This window comes from Manacus candei, unplaced genomic scaffold (genome assembly GCF_025592945.1).
Source record: "Manacus candei isolate 608988 ecotype Guabito, Panama unplaced genomic scaffold, ASM2559294v1 h1tg000151l, whole genome shotgun sequence".
Lineage (NCBI taxonomy): Eukaryota > Metazoa > Chordata > Aves > Passeriformes > Pipridae > Manacus > Manacus candei.
The window spans coordinates 411519-430852 of record NW_026138199.1 but is presented as its reverse complement, the minus strand read 5'-3'; the positions used below and the strand labels follow the sequence as shown (position 1 = coordinate 430852).

Genomic DNA, 19334 nt, shown 5'->3' with positions numbered 1-19334 from the left:
TCCCCCGACGGGAGTTGGAGTTGGACTCTGTCTAGCGAGGGAGTCACATGAAGGTAAATTCTGTAAGTGTGTGTGTGGGAGAAATGTTTCAAGGTTTAAATACTCTCACTTTGAAAGGTCTACCTGAAGTTTGTGCATCCTCCATTTCTTAGAGACACTTAACACTTACTGGGGCAGGACTCGAAGTAACCTGATTCAAGACAGCCTTTACTCTGAGTGAAGAGGTGGATCAGGTAACTGAGCTTCCTTCCAGCTCCAGCTACCTCATGACTCTGCCATAATAGATACCTTCAGGGGACTACAGATTCAAAGCAGTCAGTAGACCTACTGAATGGAAGTCAGTGCTTCTGCCCTGCCCGAGTACTTCTCTGATTGCAAGAACAAAATCAAACTAAGATCAGAAGTGAGTGAAAAAGCACACATTAGGAGTTCTTTTCAAACGCAGAACTATAGTGCAGGCTTCCACCTTCCAAGGAGCACCAAAGTTAAAAAGTCTCATAGCTGAATGCAACAATCAAGCAGTTTTGATAACTTTAACCATCTCACCTTCCTTAGCTTTACTCAAGATTTTCTATAAATATTTCCCCAAGGTTGATTTTATTTTAGATAACTGCTGTAACTGTGCTCCAACTCTTAGCTCCTAGCATACTTGCTAACTGAAACCAGATGTTAAAGACTAAGTTACTCCTAAAAGTGACTATAAAGTAAGTAAAACTAGTGAGTGAGTTATCAGTGAGACTACCCCAAAAATCAGTTGCTGATATTGGTAGAAGAGTTGGTGCTAACTGGTAGATGCAAAGATAGCAAAGTATGATGACTGATTTCTGTCCTCGAGCCTGAAACGTCACTCACAAGGTCAAAGGGAAAAAAAAGTCATTTTGGAGGTCACAGTTGGACCCTGAATTACATGTTCTTGACCAGAGCTCAAACTGCTGTTAGCTAACAGCACTGAGAGACTGACACATGAGCTACAACACATTAAGCTCTCAGGCTGTGTTTAACCATTTGAGAACATCACTTAAGCAATCCTTACACTCACACAGCTGTTCCTCCTCTCAAGTCTTTGCTTCCTGTGCAAGCTGGATCAGTAAACCAAACTCACCAGAGAGAGCCTCAGGGGAGGAGTGGGGTTTTTTGTTTTGTTTTGATAAAATTAAAGCATGATCAATTCCCCACTTCACACTGAGCTAAATGGCATGCCAATAGAAGCAGGCAGGCGAATGATACACTTAGCGCTTAAGTCCATGCTGCTGCCAAAAGATGCTCAAGTGTAGCCTCAGGACAGCTTTAAAAATGTCAGTGGAAAATAACAAGCTGATCTAAACCTATATCCATGAAATATCTAACCACAGTCCAATTTCCATAACTGGCAGTTATGATCCTATATGAAGTCTATGTATATTATTTTATCCTCAGATCTGGAGGATTAAAAAAACAGTTACAGGTGTGCAGGTAGAAGAGATACTGGATCTTACCTACAAAATCAATAGAAGCTCATTCTGACAACCCCTACTTTTGGCCTTTCCCAACTACATGGCACATAGAATTAAGTCTTTTCAATACAACAGGTTGCCACTGTGCATTCTCCTCCCTCACACTAATGTTAGAGCATTAACCTCTACCAGTCTCAAGAGTAGATCAGGGTAAAGACTAAGTCCAAAAAAACCATCAGCATTTAAGAGCCTATGCATTCAAACTTCACCTAGAAGACTGAACTCAATGAGCTTTACTGAGCTCTGTAAAGGCATCCAGTACAGGTGTTATACCTTGGGGAAGGGTGGAACTATCAATCAAAGTACTGACGAGCTAGAAGCCACTGCCTCAGAAACAGCCAGAGCAGCCCACTTATCTGCCACCACCACCAGAATGATGTAGCTGACAAAAAAAAAAAAAAATTCATACAACTTGGACATGGGTCAGGTACCACTACTGAAAAGACTACTGTCCCTCAAATTATGACATTCTGTGATCCAGACATCGAACACAGACAATGTCTTCCCAACAGCATCTCTTCCCTAATCCGAGGGCTTCAGGACACAGTACAGAGCCAGCAGAGCCCGGTCCAGTTATAAGGATCATTCACATTTTAGGGCTGAAAGAACCTTAGAAGGTGAGAAAGAAGGGGCTTATTATAGAAGTAAACTGATTTGCTGAGTCAGCACTGTGTTTGAGATTCAGGGTATCAATACCAAAATACCAAATATGAAATTCACCAACATACATAAGTAACTAACTACTGCCAGTACACTTCCTTTATAGATGCTTACCTGAACTTTATTGGACCTACTGAAGAATAAAAGGATAATATTAATAGGAATATTTGTGAAAATCTATTTTGAATACATAAAAAAAATCTCTGAATAAATCTAATGCAACATTTAAGAACATAGATCTCATTAAGCTAGGACACCACCATAAACAGGCCCAGGACATAAAATATTTCATTCCAGATGAAGTCAGGACAGGATGATACAGTAAGCCTATGGACAATGTTCAGAAGACAATCCTTGGAACAGGTGATTGAAGACACCAAGATTTTCCAATCCTGGCAATTTAAAGCAATCAGCACCTCCTACAATATCACAAAAGTTTTTGGCTTATGATCAGCCTCAAATCACAACTTTTCTAAAGAAAGCATTCATGTTTTTTTTTTGTAAGGCTTGAAGGGAACCCTGTGCCCCAATCCATATTCAATAATCACAATGATATATCTCTCTTCTCACTAAGGTCATCTTTGAATGTGTAGTTTCATATTCCTCAACCGACCAGACTATATCCATTCCCACAGTATCTCTCCACTGAGTTCCTCCCCCAGATTAACTGAGTTTACTTGTATCAAGAGCCCTGTTTTAATTCTACCCCAATCTTTTCAATCATATTTTATAGCATTTCCCCAGCTGCATCTGCATCCTTTTGCTCACTGCCACTGTATAAATCTATGCTAAGACTCCTGCCATATAATCTCACATCTTGTTTTCATTTTGCACAGGTTTCCTCTGGTCTTGATTAGAGATAAGGAAAACTGGACTCATGGGGCTGCAGGACATAACTGCTGTTATTTAGGATAACAGAACAAACAGCTTCAGGACACCAAATAGAGCTTTTGATAGTATTTTGTATATTAAGCTGGACATCAGTGAAACTCCACTTTCAGGTCTAGGACAGTCCCCACACCTTGCTGCTTCAAAATGCAAGCCCTTACCTTTCACACTCCTGGAACGAAAAGTTATTTGAAGTTTCACCAACTCTCACAACCTGTGTAGATCGTTACAGAGCAACAATTACTGCAGGCAGATCTGAAATATACCTCTGTTCCACATTAGGAGTTATAGTCCTCAGAAGCCACATTTGTCCCTTTTATTAGGAAAGCAATAAGCACATTTACATCCATCAGTCTGGGGCAAGTACTAACATAATTTTGCAGTGCCTTGCTACTGGATTTGCCTGAAGATTTGCACATTAAAAGGTCACAAACTTTAAACCTACAAGACAGCCTACGAGTGATTCATGTCTGAAGGTTTCTCTTGCTCTCTGTATGACTGCGTATTCTGTCTCTGATGACAAGTGAGTTCCTATTATATTCAGGACAGAGTACAAATGTTCTCATTCTCTTATTTCCGCCAGAGTGCTACTTCAAAATCTCATTAGAAGCACCTCTGTAAAAGTCCACAAATCTCTTCAGAAGCACCTCTTTGTAAAAGTCCACAAATCTCTTCAGCAAGGTTTCAGAACACTGTGTTTAATCAGCTAACTATCTGAACTATAGGGACATTAAGTGAGCGCTAAACTTGGAAGTCATAGCTTCAAAAGGTCACGACAAAAATCAAGTAGATATTACTACATCTGGCAGTGGCCTTAGTTCTAAAGGTTGATGTGAGAGATCTGGGCTTGAGTCACCCTTTGTATAATCCCAGAAGATAAGGGGCTCATGTGTATGCCTCCAACACCAGTAGCTGGATGCTATGGATTTGTTACAGAGCAATTTAAACTTAGTAGTAGAATGGCTAAGGCTTAGTAAGAGAGTAGGCCTAGAAAGCAACACTCCAAAGTAGTAAGTTAGCAACCTTGTTTGTGAGCATGGAATGTGTTGAAGAAGTGGAAACAATAATCAAAGGATTTAGTCAAGCATGTATATAATGATTTGTTACCTTGGATGTGGTAAGGGTCTGTTAAACAGTTTCTAGGGGTAAGACAACTTAAGCAGATTTATGATTAGAGTAGATGATTACCAGTTGTTATCAGTATGAAATATGAGTTTGTGTGTAACTAAGTGTAACTGCTTTCATGTAGAAATTGCACGTAGACATGTTTGTGTAAAAGTATAAAAGCTGAACTGAGAATGAGGGTCTTTGGAATCCTGACTTGGGACGCTAGTCCTCAGGTTCCCGGGCCCCGAATAAAGCACCGCATAAACCGGCACTCAGTTGGTTTGTGTCTTTGTTACGGGCAACAGATTCAACCAAGGATTGCTGGTAATAACACCTTGAGAAAGAACAAGATGTGGCTGGAGAAGGGGCCATGCAGAGGTAGGGCAGCACTTTTCTGGGACAAACATCCTTGTTCTAGTTCCTGGAGATAAGCACAACACGCAAGCGCAGGAATGAGGCCAAGAAGTGGGGAGGGATTGCAGGGGAGGGATCAAGACCACCCAAGATCCCCAAAGCCTCTTACCCCTTTCCAGAAAGGTCTGAAAAAACTGACTGCACATGAGAAATAATTTGCACAGAAAGTGAGAAACCTAACTTCAGGACAGGGAAACCTACCTATAAAAAGGTACCCACACCATGCCTGGTGGCTCTACCAAAACACTCCTCTCAGTTTAAAGTGACAGGTTTATTAATTTCCAGTCTACTGAAGAGTTTCCACACCTGCTATTTCCTTGACTGCAGGTGAAAGAAAAGTAGAAGCTCCTTCAGAACCTGCATCTTCAGAGCTACTGCAGCAGCAACCAAGCCTCAGGGACTAAGGAAATCCCCAGTCTTAAGGGTATAAGATCTTATGATAAGTACAAGGACAGCTGCAAGGTCTAAATTCACTTCCACCTACTTCCTGCCAAAGTCTTCACTTCAGTAACTTATAACTAGTATTAGCTTCCAACTTCACCAGTCACAGTTAAAGCCATAACACAGCAGCAACAGAGCAGTCCCTGGTCCTGGAAGGGTCTATCAATATGAAGACAGAAATACCACTCCTGTCTTTAAGCTCCATGAGGAACACAAGTTCTTGCAGACAGCTAGGTACTACCTCCAGACTAAAACCCTGAAAACATCTCTACACAGTCTACAGCAGTCATCTTGATTTGAGTGTAGAAACATAGTAGTATGAGCTTGTTTCAGTAACACCTCAGAAGAAACACTTCTAGGAACCACCTGGACTACAGACCTGTCCAACTATTTCCATCCCTCTCAAATCAGGCACAGACACTAACTTGCCTCTTAGACTTCTACAAAAGCTCTTTTGTTATCTTCAAAGTAACGCTTCAGAGCTGTTACATCACTCCATCTAACTCAGTCACTTAGTCCTTCTCTCACATAAACCACTAGATCAAGATTTGCTATGGTCCTCTTGCAGTTGCCATTGACTATAGTTATAAACCTGCTGTTGGTCCTAAGGCTCCCAATACTGTAGTAGCAGTTAGTCTTTTGTTCAGAAATTCTTGGTACCTAGGTAACAGTAATGCAGGACAGGTGGAATTCAGGGAAAAGGTAGAAGAGAAGGAACAGAACAGCAGATTTTTTTTTTTAATATGTAAATGCAAAAAATTAATTCAGAACACTTACCTGAATGGACTGATGGAATCCTAACCACACCTCATGTGGTAATTCACTTTCAGGAATTGAAAGCAGTAGCTCAAAACAACTCCTGGAAAAGCAAAAGGCAAGTAAACAAGCTACTTGAACATTCTCTTGTTACATTAAATAACACTTAGCACATATTACTTAGCATTCAGATAAGAAACGATAGTAATACAAACACCTTTGACTGCGCAAATCAATTAACAGGCCAGAAACAGCCTGAGAATCAGGCATGATTCTTCATATGGAAAGAGAGCTCTTTTTTACTATGCACAATCTTGCTAATTTAAGATTATAGCTACTCTTATACAAGATAGCCTCTTCAATATGGCTCAGGAACACAGCATCACAGAATTTCTACTCTTTCCTCTCAAAGAAAACATAATAACCATTCTGAATAAGACTCAATGGACTCCAGCATGGTCTCTTGGCCTAGAGAGAGAATGAAAGCCAGCTTCACCTAACTTAACATTTCCACACTGATATATGTAAGAAAATAAAACTAAAGAACAGTTTGAAAGAAGACACATGCACCAGCACAGGAATGGATCTGGATAACAGAAGCCTAATAGTATCATAAAAAAACCAGACTGACAAGTTATGTCAAGAAGAGCATCAGCACAGAAACAGACTCCTTATAGACCCTTTGATACCAACTGGGGCAGCATTCTAACATCTATGGCATGAACTGCAACCAGCCATGGTAGGACTGTTGTCTATATTTTTCTCAAACAGGGACTAATCTAACCTTGTATGGGACACGTGGATTACCTAAAACCCTACTGCTGCACAGAACAATTTGTCCTCATGTGCTGGTTTTAAAACCAGCAGGGAAATTAAACTCCAAATAAGGCACTCCCCTTCCCCCACACTTTTCAGTAAAAAAGGGACAAGAAATTAGTTGAAATAACAATTTACTAAAAAGCACAATAGCAACAGCAGTACGAACAGCAAAAGTATACAGAAGAGAAGGTGTTTTACACACAAAAGGGTATTCACCGCAGGGAACAAAAAAAAACACTTCCCGAAGGCAGCGCCCACGTGGTCTCCAGAGGAAGGCAATACGGCGACTGTCACCACTGCTGCAGCACATGGTATTCGGGAAACACAAACAACAGGGCAAGAGAGTTCCCGTAGCTTAACGTTTCCCCCTCACCCCCAGCCCAAAACCAACAGAAAGCAGGGACAAACAAGCCCTGGAAGCTAGTTCGTCCAAACAGGGATCACGCAGCCACTGGTTGAGCTCAGTTCTCCAAAACTGCCTACACTCCTTGCCTTCAACTCTCCGCTCCGCTGTGTGTGTTGGGGGCAAAACGTCTCTGCCGGGATGCTGACCCTGCACCACCCAGCCCTCCTGGTTCAGCCACGCCTCGGAGCTGTCCATTTCAGCACCACAGTTCCGTAGTCGCGCTAGGGAGGGAAAACCGGAGGGAGAGCCAGCGGGCAGCAGAAGGGAACAAGGTCGCCGCCACAGTCCACTCCGCTCTGTCGAGCGAGGCAAGATGGCAAACTTCCGATTTCCGGCGCTCGGCTTTTCCAGCGAAACCACGTTCCCAGCGATGGCGTGGGTGGGGTATCGAATAAGCACCGTGGCCACACCCACACAGCGCTAAAAACTCCACCCCTTTTCTCTGTTACCAGGATACCCAATCCAACTAGAAGTGTTAACTATGACACTCTGTCTAGAGATTCACATGATTTGCACACAGCAAAAGTATTTTCATAAATCACAAAATATAAGGAAAGAAAACTGGTCTAAGACTCCACACATAACAAATGCACCGAATTATTGCGATAAGCTACACCTACACTATTAGATAGTTCCAACTCATGTTACTCTTTCTTTAAAATCTCCTTTCCCAAGTATTAAATAGAAGAATGACAAGGTAACACATTCAGTCTTACCATAGATAGATAGAAGAGCTGAGCTTGGGGAAGTGGAACAGATGGTCATAAAGCAAACACGAGTTTCAAAGCTGCTTAGTACCCAAAAAGAATGACTTTCCTTCTTCCTTCTGACCTGATAGATACATTGACTAATCACCTGCCAAACGCTATGCCTTATCAGTTTTCAGCCAGATTCAGCAGACATACACACACACACACACACACACACACACACACACACACCCAACACCAAATGGACAAATACTGAATATCTGGCCATCCTTTTCACATCTCAGAAGTTTGAATTCACTGCCCAATCCTTTTCCTATAAATAGAAGTTTAGACCTGCAAAAGCTCTAAACACTTTTATTAGACTGGCAGAAAATACACAGCCTTCATCACTGTCATTCCCTCATTATTCACAAAAATCTCAGGCATTACTATGCTGATGAAAAAGCTCGTAAGAGGATCACCAGATATTCCAACTGTCATAGGTCTCAATTTAATAAAATAATCAGGACTTTCTTTTGCCTAGTACTCAAGCTTGGTAATACAAGCTAATTCACTATCAAAACCAACTTTACAAAGTCTCACAGCACTTAAACTCTATTTTAACATTAAAAACTTCCGAACTAAAACAAAAAAAAAAAAAACAAAATAAGAAAATCACTAGGTATGTGTCCAGTTTTCATGCAAGTCATACAAAGATTTTTTACACCCAGTACAACATTTGCAAACTTCACAGACAAATGTGTTTGTGAAAAGTCTTTTGATGCTCACCTCACTTTCAAACTTGGTCAACCAATCCCACCTACTTCCACTCTCTTAATTCCTGGAATTACTTTTTCTAGAATATTAGTTTTTCATATATATGATATTGGTTATATAAAATAACAGACTTAAACAAAATTATAAAGCCAGTGTTGACTCATCAGTTTTCTATACTTAACTGTTAAGGTGCTACTTGGACAGTGAAAAGATGATGGAGAGATAGACAACAGGTTGGCAAAGGCATACAGTGCTTCATAAAAGAGTTTGGCAAAATAAACACTTGAAGAAAAGTACAAAGATCAGTGTTTACAGAGCCATTGTGCTTGTCTACTCTCTCATATGGATCTGAATCATGGGTCATCTACCGCCACCACCTGTGACTCCTAGAACGCTTCCATCAACGCTGCCTCTGAACAATCTTAAACATCCCCTGGTCAGATTATGTGACCAATACTTCTGTTCTAGAACAAGCAGCAGTCACAAGCATTGAGGCCATGTTGCTGAGAACACAGTTGCGCTTGGCAGGGCACGTCTCAAGGATGAAGGACCAACCACCGCCTCCCTAAGATCTTGCTTTATGGTGAACTTGCCACCGGTTGCCGCATGAGAGGAGCCCCGAAGAGAAGAAACAACATCTCAGCCTTGGCCATATTGACCAACATAACCGATCTACTCTGGCCTCCAATCGGGAGGCCTGGAGACACACCATCTCTAACACTGCTGACGCCTTTGAGAAAGTACCCAGGATCTCTCTTGAGGAGAAGAGACAACGCAGAAAGAATCGTGCCCTGCAGAATATACCACCTAAGGAGTCTTTCTGCTGTGCCTTTTGCAGCCGGACGTGCTTGTCTCGTACTGGCCCTTTCAGCCACCAGCGCGCTTGTAACAAACGTGGGTAGAGCCCTCCCCAAATCTTCGTTTGCAAAGCCTGGCCATGATCAGTACCACCACAATGCCTACCTATACAAAACTGAATTCCAAACTTTAATTTCAATTTTTGCAAATAAACTGTAATGGGGGCTTGAATGTTTAAATTATTAAAATCATTTTAAAAAAAATTATTCATCTTAAACACTCAACTTGAAAATATCTTTCAGGAAGAGACCTCCCAGATTTGAATTTCTTTACTTTAGAAGAAATAACTCTAGGCAGAAATTATTTGCATATTATTTGCATAAAACTTTTCTGTAATCACTTTATACCTCATTCCCAGAAATTTTTTTAATTAATTTTTAAAAGCCTTTAGAACTGTGTTCATCTTTAGATTGTATTAGAACACTTTTTCTATCCTAATCTTCTTAGAATCACAAAGATGACTAATTATACCTTGGATGATCAACAGGAATAGTTCACTTATTGCCAGGAATTATCCTGTGTTTGTTAAGAGTTGAATTAGCTCAATGATAAACAGCAGAGTAGTAAATGCAAGCTACTGAATCAAACTGCAGCAGTTTATTAGATTGAGAACTACTTTGTTAGACAGGCAAACAGCTAATTGTCACATGTGCTTGCTCACAGAGGTGCTATGGTAAGCAAGCACACTCTTCCCAGAAGCGACATCTGTTAGACTCCATAGATAGGACTAGTAGATGAGATAGAGCTGCAAGCTTGAGGCAGACTGGTCTTATTGTTTCAATCCAGTTTTGCTACTTAAATCAGATGACATTCAGATCTCTTTTCCCTTTATATGGTTGAAAAAGCATATAAACAGCTTCTCAAAGTTGTGGAAATGGTAAACTCCCTTTCAATTCAGTGCCATCACAGCACACAGGAGAAAGTAGAAAGCAGTCAAATCTTAGCTACTGGCAAATACATTGTGAATTATGAACAATTCTTTCTATGCTTTTAGCTTGAATCTATTAACCTCGGAACCATATAAAGCATTTTCAGATGGAAGGAAAATTTTCACACTGATGGTAACATGAATGACACCTTGATCCTCAAATAGCATCCTCAGAAATAAAGCACAGGACCTTGAGTGAACAATCAGCTTCAAGGGCCTCCTGAGACTCATGACGATAGTCAGCTACCTTCCCAGTCACGTTCAAGAAAAATATTCCTGTCCCCATCCCCCCACCCTAATCATTTGTCAAATCTGTAATCTACAAGAGCAACTTCCCCTTTTTTCCTAAGGTTAGACAGTGGACCAACGAGGTCTCACACTGCATCAGCATCATGTTTCCTGTGGGGGGTACTGTCCTTACATCACATCAGATGTACTGTGAATGCACAATGGACCTGGGCAGGCAGCAGGGAAAGCCAGTATACTGAGTTTTGCTGTTACTGGCTCACACTGCTGAGAAGGATGTCAGAAGCAGGAAGTTCTTCCCCTCTTCTCCAGGAAGAATGTTGGAAGGGAAGGAGGAGTTCAATAGGAAGTAGAGCACTTCTCCTTTAAATCAGGAAGCTTGCTTGTTTCATTTCTCATCAAGGTTCAAGTCTGAAATGCACAAGTGTGTACAACAGCTGCTGCATAACCCAACTGTCTCCCCCAAAACCACAGTTACACGGGAACAGTACGCTTTCATGTCCCTAACCAGTCTTCTTCTCTCATGGAACTTAATTTTTATGTTTAATTTCCTGTTTAACTTCTCTGTCCCTCCTTTGGAAACTCTTATGGAAAAGAAAAACGTGAGAGTTAATTCAGAGAAGCCATTTACCTCACCCTATCTTCAACCTCACTCCTTGTATTTCTCATTCTTTAGATTCCTTTCAAATGTAATCATCACAAGAATAGGGGAGATTCCATCGAGTCAGTCTCTCTACTGTCCTCCTCCACAAGGTTTTCTGAATATACAAGTAACAGCAAACAAAGTCCTCACACTGAAAGCTGAAAGAAACCATATAAACAGAAGCAGAATATTCCAATCTTTCTAAACAAGAGAAAAGCAATTTTTATACAGAATTGGGATTTAAGCCCCAAAGTAACAGTGGCAAAATATATAAAAGGTAGCCCAGGTACAGATGACCTGCACATATACTAAAAGACAAACTTTTAAAGTGATATGAGAAGAAAACAGAATACACAAGCCAATTAACAACAGTATGATGAAGACAAGAATACTCTATCCATAAAGGGACAGTCTGCAAAAGCAATATAGATATTTTGCCAAAAATATGTGTATTATGTACCAAGTAAAAGATTCAGCAGTTAAAGTCCTAAGTTTTCATATTAAGACATTAAGACACACTTTTCCAGATTTCACATGTTTTCCCCTTCTTGACAGAAGGTTTAAAAAAACCCCAAACCACACATAGTTCACATATTTCTCATAACTAAAAAAAAAAAAAAAAAAAAAAAAAAAAAAAAAAAAATTCAAGGCATCATATGGAGCTTTCTGGTTCCAAGTTGTTGATTTATATTGCAAGTTAGTCCATTATAAATAAAGCATCTGACCAAGGAGTTCACTGCAAAAATCCTTCTTGAAAAGAATACTTGAGTTCAGACCGCAAAGCAAGCAAGAGGCTGATAACAGAAAAAACAGCTCACTGAAAAACTGCCACAGAATCGCTTTTATTTTCTGTGATGATCTTCATATTCAGAGTTCTAGATCTTCATCCTCTCTCCTCGAATGAAACCTTACTAGCAACGAATGACCAGCATGTCACAATGACCAGCATGTAGTCTTATCCTTCTCAGGTAGTAACTGATTATAGTCCAGTGCATGTGGAAGCCCTCAGGTTAAACTCTTCAATTACAAACATCTGCTTTGCACTTAAAACATACTTTGAGGAACCACAAGTTATCCAAACTCAGCTGATGGACTGTAAAATGGTTCTCTATTCTGTTCAAGGAATTCCTGTACTTTAAGTCCTGTCTACCCACATTTGTCAAAGAGCTCAGGTTGAAGTCCTATAGTCTGCTTTGCTATCCTACAGCGCAACCCAGACTGCCATGAACACAAATCAGCTTGTCCTTTTCAGCAACGGACACGTTCAGAATGCCCCTGTGCTAAAGGGGACTGGACATAAGAAATTGCAAAGGATACATATTTATTAATCCATGCATGAAGGTCTAATATTAAAACTTCTAATTAATAAGCACTACATTAAGCTTTTTCTACAGAAAATAGTAACTTTTGGAATGTTCTAAGAAAGAACAGAGCCTTCCTAATACCTATGTGATCATTAAAATATGGAAGAACAAAGCCTTAGAACTTGTTCATGTTAATTAATTAAATGTTCAAGTACATTTTGTGGTATGATAAAAAATGTACTAAAAACATTTACTAGATAATAAATCACAAGCACAGTTGTCAAATCAAGCATTAAACTTAAACTTATTTCAACTTTAACATTAAACTTATTTCAGCAACTTGCCCTTTAATTTATAAACTACGGTTCTTTTAAAAAAGAATAAATTAATATACCAACTCAAAACTTACAGCACTAGCCTGCCAAGTACCAAAAGAACATCTTCACATTCTGTAGTCAAGTAAGGTCTTGCATTAGCAAAGCTTTGGATGGAGATTCGATACACTTCCAAAAAAGGTAAAATATGTTCTGATGCACCCCGACTGCCAGCATACTGGAGTAGTGTCTGAAAGAAAATGAGTTATCATTAGAAGTTCTCATAGCACACTTTTGTTTAAAAAACAAATATCAATATGCAATATCAAACACATACAGTGGAAGAATTCTGGAAGTGAGAATTTTTACCCTGAAGGAGAATTTAAAGTGGCAGCTTTTCACCTCAACTGAAGTTCTCCCTTTTTTCAAATATATTTTTATTTATTTTATTATTTTGATAAAGTTATCAGAGTTTCTACTGGGGAGAAAGCTAGATGCAACTGGCAGAAATGTGAACTGTTAAGTTAAAAACTGAGGGAGAAGTTCTGCACTCAGTTCCTTTTGTACAACTACCATGGAGACAGAAACACATAATTAACACTAAGGAAGAAGCTCAAGATTAAGAACATTACTCCAGATGTAGTATTTTAAAGATACATACATTACTCACACGGCAAACATGAAGCCATCAGAAGGAGATACAAAACCCAGACCTGACCATTACACAGTCATTTTTCAAAGGTAAAATTACCCTAAATTTTACTCCTTGACCATAGCAATCCCACATTATCCAGGCACAGTACTGAAGCAGCAATGTAAAATCTAGCCAGTTTAAGAGAAATCACATCAGCACAGTGACTACAGAAGTATCTCCCAACTTTTTAAAAACTTACTTCCACTACCATGCTATGCTCTGACAGGCTATGAAGTACAATTTGAGAACAAGTATGGCACTGAGCTGAGGACACCTCAACTCTACTGACAGCTTGCTTCACAAATAACAGCCCTTTCCTTACACCTCCAGAGCAGTGATGCTCCTGTTCTTACCCCCTTCCCATGTGGTACCCTCCCTAGACCAAAAAAGGTACTAATCTTTATTAAGGCCAGCTGCAAAGATAATAAAAAATAATGAATGAAAGAGACTGTGCTTTTTGGAACCCTTAGGGACAAGACTGCATGGGGAAAAAAGTTCAGAGTGATCCGCCCTACAGTCCAATACAAGCTAAATTGTCCTAAGAGGAGGGTGATGGTCATATCAGTTTTCAAATCACTTCAGGCTGAGACTCTGATACAACAAATTTATTTTAACACCTTAAACAAAAACATGATCATATCAGATGGTGACTGGATTGAGGACATTACTGAACGAGTCCTACTATGAGCTTAATAAAACCAAGTGCAGTCATTATAATGGCTAGAAACTTCTAAGACAAAACCTACCTTCCAGCACAGCAAAAAATAAGTGGTCAGTTAGACACCATTTTATAGCCTATCCAGTGTTATGTCAGTAATCTAACTATACAATACTAGTCTTAGCCTAAAAACAATGCAGACATCCACTAGGTCAGCACAATCATGTGTTATATTTAAGGAAAAAAAATCTATTAAAAATACCATCTAAGAATCAGTAAAAATCAATATGTTTTGTGGATTGTTCTCCAAGACTTAGGTAATATAACTCCTGGGTGAATGGAAGCCACAAACTTTCCAAAAACCCCACACAATATTAATAAAGATGTAAGGAGGGTGGGGGAAAGGAAGATTTTCCTTAAACACAGCACAAAGATAATTAGTGCAGAAGCAAATGACTAGTAATACCAGTCATCATGCTTATCTAACAGACTAATGAAGGATTTGATAATATAACTCAAATCATATATGGCTTTATAGCATTATATGACATTCAAAGGCTGTCAAGCTTTAATTCCCCAGAGATGCTCAACTGATGACTATCATAAATCAGCTGTTTGGTAAACCCAGTAGTAACACTACCATTATAGCAACTACAGGAAAAGATCAAACTTACAAGTGTCTGCACTTACCTAAAAGTACATCCATTAAAACCAATCTATTTAAAAAGTCAAATTCAGTGCTCAATTATCTTGACAGACACTTTGATCATAAACTACTTGGTCTGTGTAAAAGATAAAACACTGCAGAATATTTCCTAAGACTAAATAAATGTACTAGAAAACACTGCACCCTTGCTCAAGTGCAATCACAGCACCGGGATTAAAGTCTTAAAGCTAACATTAGCAATTCACTGAGTAACTATTTATGAGAAACTTCTCCCTAAATACATAAACAATGGTTTCAGTGTACAACACAGATTCAAGGCCACAGACTTATTAATAGCTTGAACTTCAAGGATCTGTAGTTTTGAAAATACTGCCATTAGCATACTGACAAGCCAAGTGCAGTATTTGTATTACAGAGGCTCTTCAAAGCTCTTCTGCTCTTTCAGAAGCAACATTAGTTTAGTCACCTACTACAGATTTCTCCTGGCAGTCTATATAAAATATATAATTGAAAAATTATTAATGTGTCAGAATTAGATAATCTACATGTTTAAGGAATAGTCAAGCAATAATTTAGAGGCAATTACTACCTTACAGTCCAGTTGCCTGAAGAGAGTATTCAAATATTTAAAGTCTAGTTAACACACGCCCATTTACACTTCATCACACTTCATCCTGTCCTCCTCTTTGACTCCAATAACACATCTGATTGAAAACTGGGGTGAGAAGTGCAGAGACCACATCTACCTAATACGTAACCTACAGACCAGCCTAGGCCTCAGCACTGCACAGATTCTCATGTTCCACAAATGCTGGTGCACCTGCTTTGCTGCATTTCCTCAGAAGCATCATTTTTTTGCTCAGACCCAATTTAAAGATGAAGATCTCCAATTTTCCTGACCTGCTATTACAGCTTTAAGCCTCTGTTTAAGAAAAACGCTTCCTTCTCTTCTTAAGCATATCCAGTTGCAATCAACAGTCTTCAATGCACCACCTTAAAAAATTTCAGAAAGCAGATGCCATGTTTTAATGTCCTACAACCTCTGCTTCACTGATAAATGTTCTTCATAGCTGTGATTGCACAGCCTCAAACACCCTCCTAGTCGTTCTAAGCTGGCTGTTTGGGTACATACTGAGCTCACCAACAGATGTGTTCTTCCCAAGGTGAATGTGCAAAGCATATATGCCTATACAACATAAAGCTGCTGAGTCAACCCATTATATAGGCTTTGAAAGTTTCTTTGTTGTGTTACTGTGGACAATAGTCCTACTCCCCTGCTCAAAAATAGGGATCTTCAAGGAAATTGTGTCATCCATCATCATTCCCAGGAAAAGCTACCGGAAAGCTGCACAGAGCAGCAAAAGTTTATATGTAGTAAATGAGCATCCATATAGCTCAAAGCATAGAAAAGTTACTGATTTGGTTCACAGTTTTCTGTGTCTGACAGCCATGGTAATTTTCACAGCAAAACTGAGCACCATCAGACCCCTTCCTCAGCTGTACTCACAGGACGGGAAACCTAAAACATTTCAGCTCCCCTTATGTCATCTACTTTCCAAAACCAAATTTAAGCCCAGCTAAATTCAGCTTCTCTCTAGGCACATTCTGCTGTAGCTTAACAGACTTATGAGAAGGTATCAGTGGTAGTCTCTAAGTCATAAACATAAAACTAAGCTGAGCCTTCTAAATTTCACTTAGGGGCAGACTGAAATTATTAAATTGTCACAAACATTCCCAGTCAGAAGGAGAAACCAAGATGTAAAATTACATTCTACTCACAGTAGTCTAAATGCACAATGACACCACAAATTCATCCTCTGTTGAAGTTGCTGAAGGACAGACCAGCAGTTCCATGTTTCCCACAGTATCTCCTGGTGTATGGGCATGACAACCCACGCTCCAAGACTGATGGTAAACCAATAACAATCTTTTTCATTTTTATCTGTGCTATCATAGTGTTCTAAATGAGACTACAATAGCAGCACAAGGACCTAGAGGGCTATGTTTTTTGTGGGACAGGGTTTAGGGTTGTATTTTTTTGTTTGCCTTTTTTTTAGGTAATAGAATTATCTTTCACCAAACTCTACCAATCAAGTACTTCCAAAGCTTCTTCTGTACCAAATTAATCTGGGCAACTGGACATGTACATACACTGATCATCTTGACAACCACTCCTAAGTGTTAGCTTAGTATTTATGTCAATGTTCTGATACAAGAAACAACACTGGGAACAATTTCAGCAAAACCTGAAACATGGAAAGAGTCACACACATTGTACTGGGCTCTGCGTCAGTGTAAGGTCACAAATCTTCACTGTATGCTGAACTTGGGACACATACAGCAGTATACAGTAGCACCCTGCAGTTTGAGAAGCAAGAGTTTTAAAACCTAATAAATACACTTATTCTGTTGTTTCAATAAGTGATGTTTCAATAAACATCCTCCTAGAATGGTATGGCAAAGCACACAACCTGTGGATGCAAAATGGAAGACTGTGAAGGGTAACATCACTTCTACATAATCTGTAACACACCAGTAGACGTTTTTCTCTGATTTTGCCATTCTCCAGTCAAATACTGTGACTTTATCTGCTGAGGTGTCATTATACTAGCTCAGAAAACAAGCTTTTTATTTTTTACTTTAAAACGCAGTCTCTTCAGACTCAACAGGGACAACTCTCCAACCTAGCAACCTAAGAACAATTTTTCAACCTTAGAGCTCACAGTAAATAATGATGTAGAGGAAGCAAAAATTAGTTAACCACTAACTTATTTGAGAATAAATTATCTCCATCAGTGTGGCTTTAATCAAGTTCATCTCTTCTACAGGAAGTTAAGGCCTCGATTCAGAAAATGCTGATCTTAGTCTGTGTGGCATTAAGCAAGTATTCATACAAGACCCCCGAACCACAGCTCATTCAGTGATTTAAAGTAACAGCAGGCCCTCACCAGCAAGCACTGCTTACCCAACGGCAGATTTTAACCAAGGCGGAACGCAGAGATTTGATCCCGAGGCAAATGAAGCACAGACAAGCGGAGGTCTCGGAACCGAGCCAAGACCACACCGAGAAAACGCGGTGCGGCCCGCCCGCCCCAAAGACCCTCCCGAGGGCCACCGCACGTCGAGGGCCACCGCATGTCCCGGCCCGAAGCGCTGCCAAAGCCCAAAGGCCCCGGGTTGGCGGCCCACGGGGGGACCTAGGCAGGGCGTGCACGGCCCCGTTCAGCAGCCCCGCACGGTGGCGCGAGCCCTGCGCTACGCAAGCTCCAGAGGAGCGAGTAGAGTCCCCGGGACGGGACCTCCGGGCCTGCCCGGGCCGCATCCCTGCCGGCCGCACCCGGCCTGCAGCCCAGGCCGCGGCCCGCCCCGCTCGGCCCCTACCTGGCAGAAGCCCCGGCAGTAGGCCCGGGACGAGGCCTCCGACACCTCCTGCTCGCGCAGCTCCGCCTGCAACTGCCAAAGGCGGGCGCGGAGCGCCGGCACCACCCGCGGCACCTCGGGCTGCACCGCCGCCTCGGCCTCCGCGTCCGCCATCCGCACCCGGCCCCACTGCGCGTAGGCACCACTCACGTGACCGCGGCATGACCTCATCGGCCCGGGACTGTGTCACGTGACATGCGCACGTGACGTGTCGCTCTCCGCGCGAATCGCGCTCTGGGGCTAGGAGCGGGCGCGCCCTCGCGAGCTGCGCCACGTGACGCGCCGGGAGCGCGCGAGCCCCGAGGGGCGGTGGTGACGGCCCGGGAGGGGCGCGGCACCTGTGAGGTGACAGAGACAGGGGAGGGTGCGCGCTGTCCACATTCAACTGCTTAACTTAGATTGCCGTTATTTTAATCTCCGGTTTAACAACACAATGTTGAAAGCAGAACATTCGTGACTCGAGGACAGCCCCAGAGGGGCTGGTGCCCAGACACGAGAACGGGGAGGATGGTAGATAGCTTTTACCAAGAGCTTACAGCATGACTGGTGACACGAGATGCTGGGCCCATGGGTCAGGAAGCTCTGCAGTGAGTTGTCCTGAGCCCTCTGGGTGACAAGTTCACCTGCTGGGGTAAAAAAATGGGCAGGACGAGCAGCAGAGATTGTGAAACCTCGCAGGAAGTCATCAGTGCTCATCAGGCTTGCTTTTACCCCATATGACTGTAAAGGGAATTCCTGAAGGCCACACAGAAGTAGAGGCTGAAGTGGTGTGCAGTTGCCCGGCACACCCAGGTCAGAAATCTACTGAGAGGCATTTTGCCTGCCTTCATATGTCCTAGGAATGACATATGCTTTCTGCAGGAAAAAAGTGACAAGCAAACAAGGCATTTTCCTTTCATTCTAGGCTGGGCAGCTCAGAGGTGTGGTAGTTCCTTTTTTGGTTTGAGAATTTAGGTTAGGGAGGCCCCTGGCTTGTTTGCGAGCATGCAATTGGGGTTTCTATTCTCCAATGAGATGAGAATCTCTCTTTTTCCTTTTCATACTCTGCCTGATTGGGCATGAACAGTCTAAGCACATCTATGTCAATGTGATAAATTACCTGGGTTTTTCCACCTCAGTCTGCAAGGCAAACAAGAAAAGGAGAGGAATGGT

The 19334-nt window shown here is 41.3% G+C and overlaps 1 protein-coding gene across 3 annotated transcripts in view; it reads right to left on the bottom strand.

Moving 5' to 3' along the window:
• The window catches only part of RLF (RLF zinc finger), a 51261-nt gene extending 32887 nt beyond the window's left edge, over nt 1–18374 (bottom strand). The window contains exons 1-3 of one of the 3 annotated variants that reach the window (XM_051772231.1): nt 18144–18374; nt 12839–12993; nt 5781–5862 (exon numbers count right to left, since the gene is read on the bottom strand). In XM_051772231.1, coding sequence (XP_051628191.1) covers nt 5781–5862; nt 12839–12993; nt 18144–18353 — 447 coding nt within the window. In that variant the 5' untranslated portion in view covers nt 18354–18374. Of the gene's footprint in view, nt 1–3202; nt 3256–5780; nt 5863–12838; nt 12994–17727; nt 18116–18143 lie in introns of those variants that run through there. The other 2 variants (XM_051772230.1, XM_051772232.1) reach the window with 2 other exon arrangements.
• Nucleotides 18375–19334: the final 960 nt, after the last annotated feature.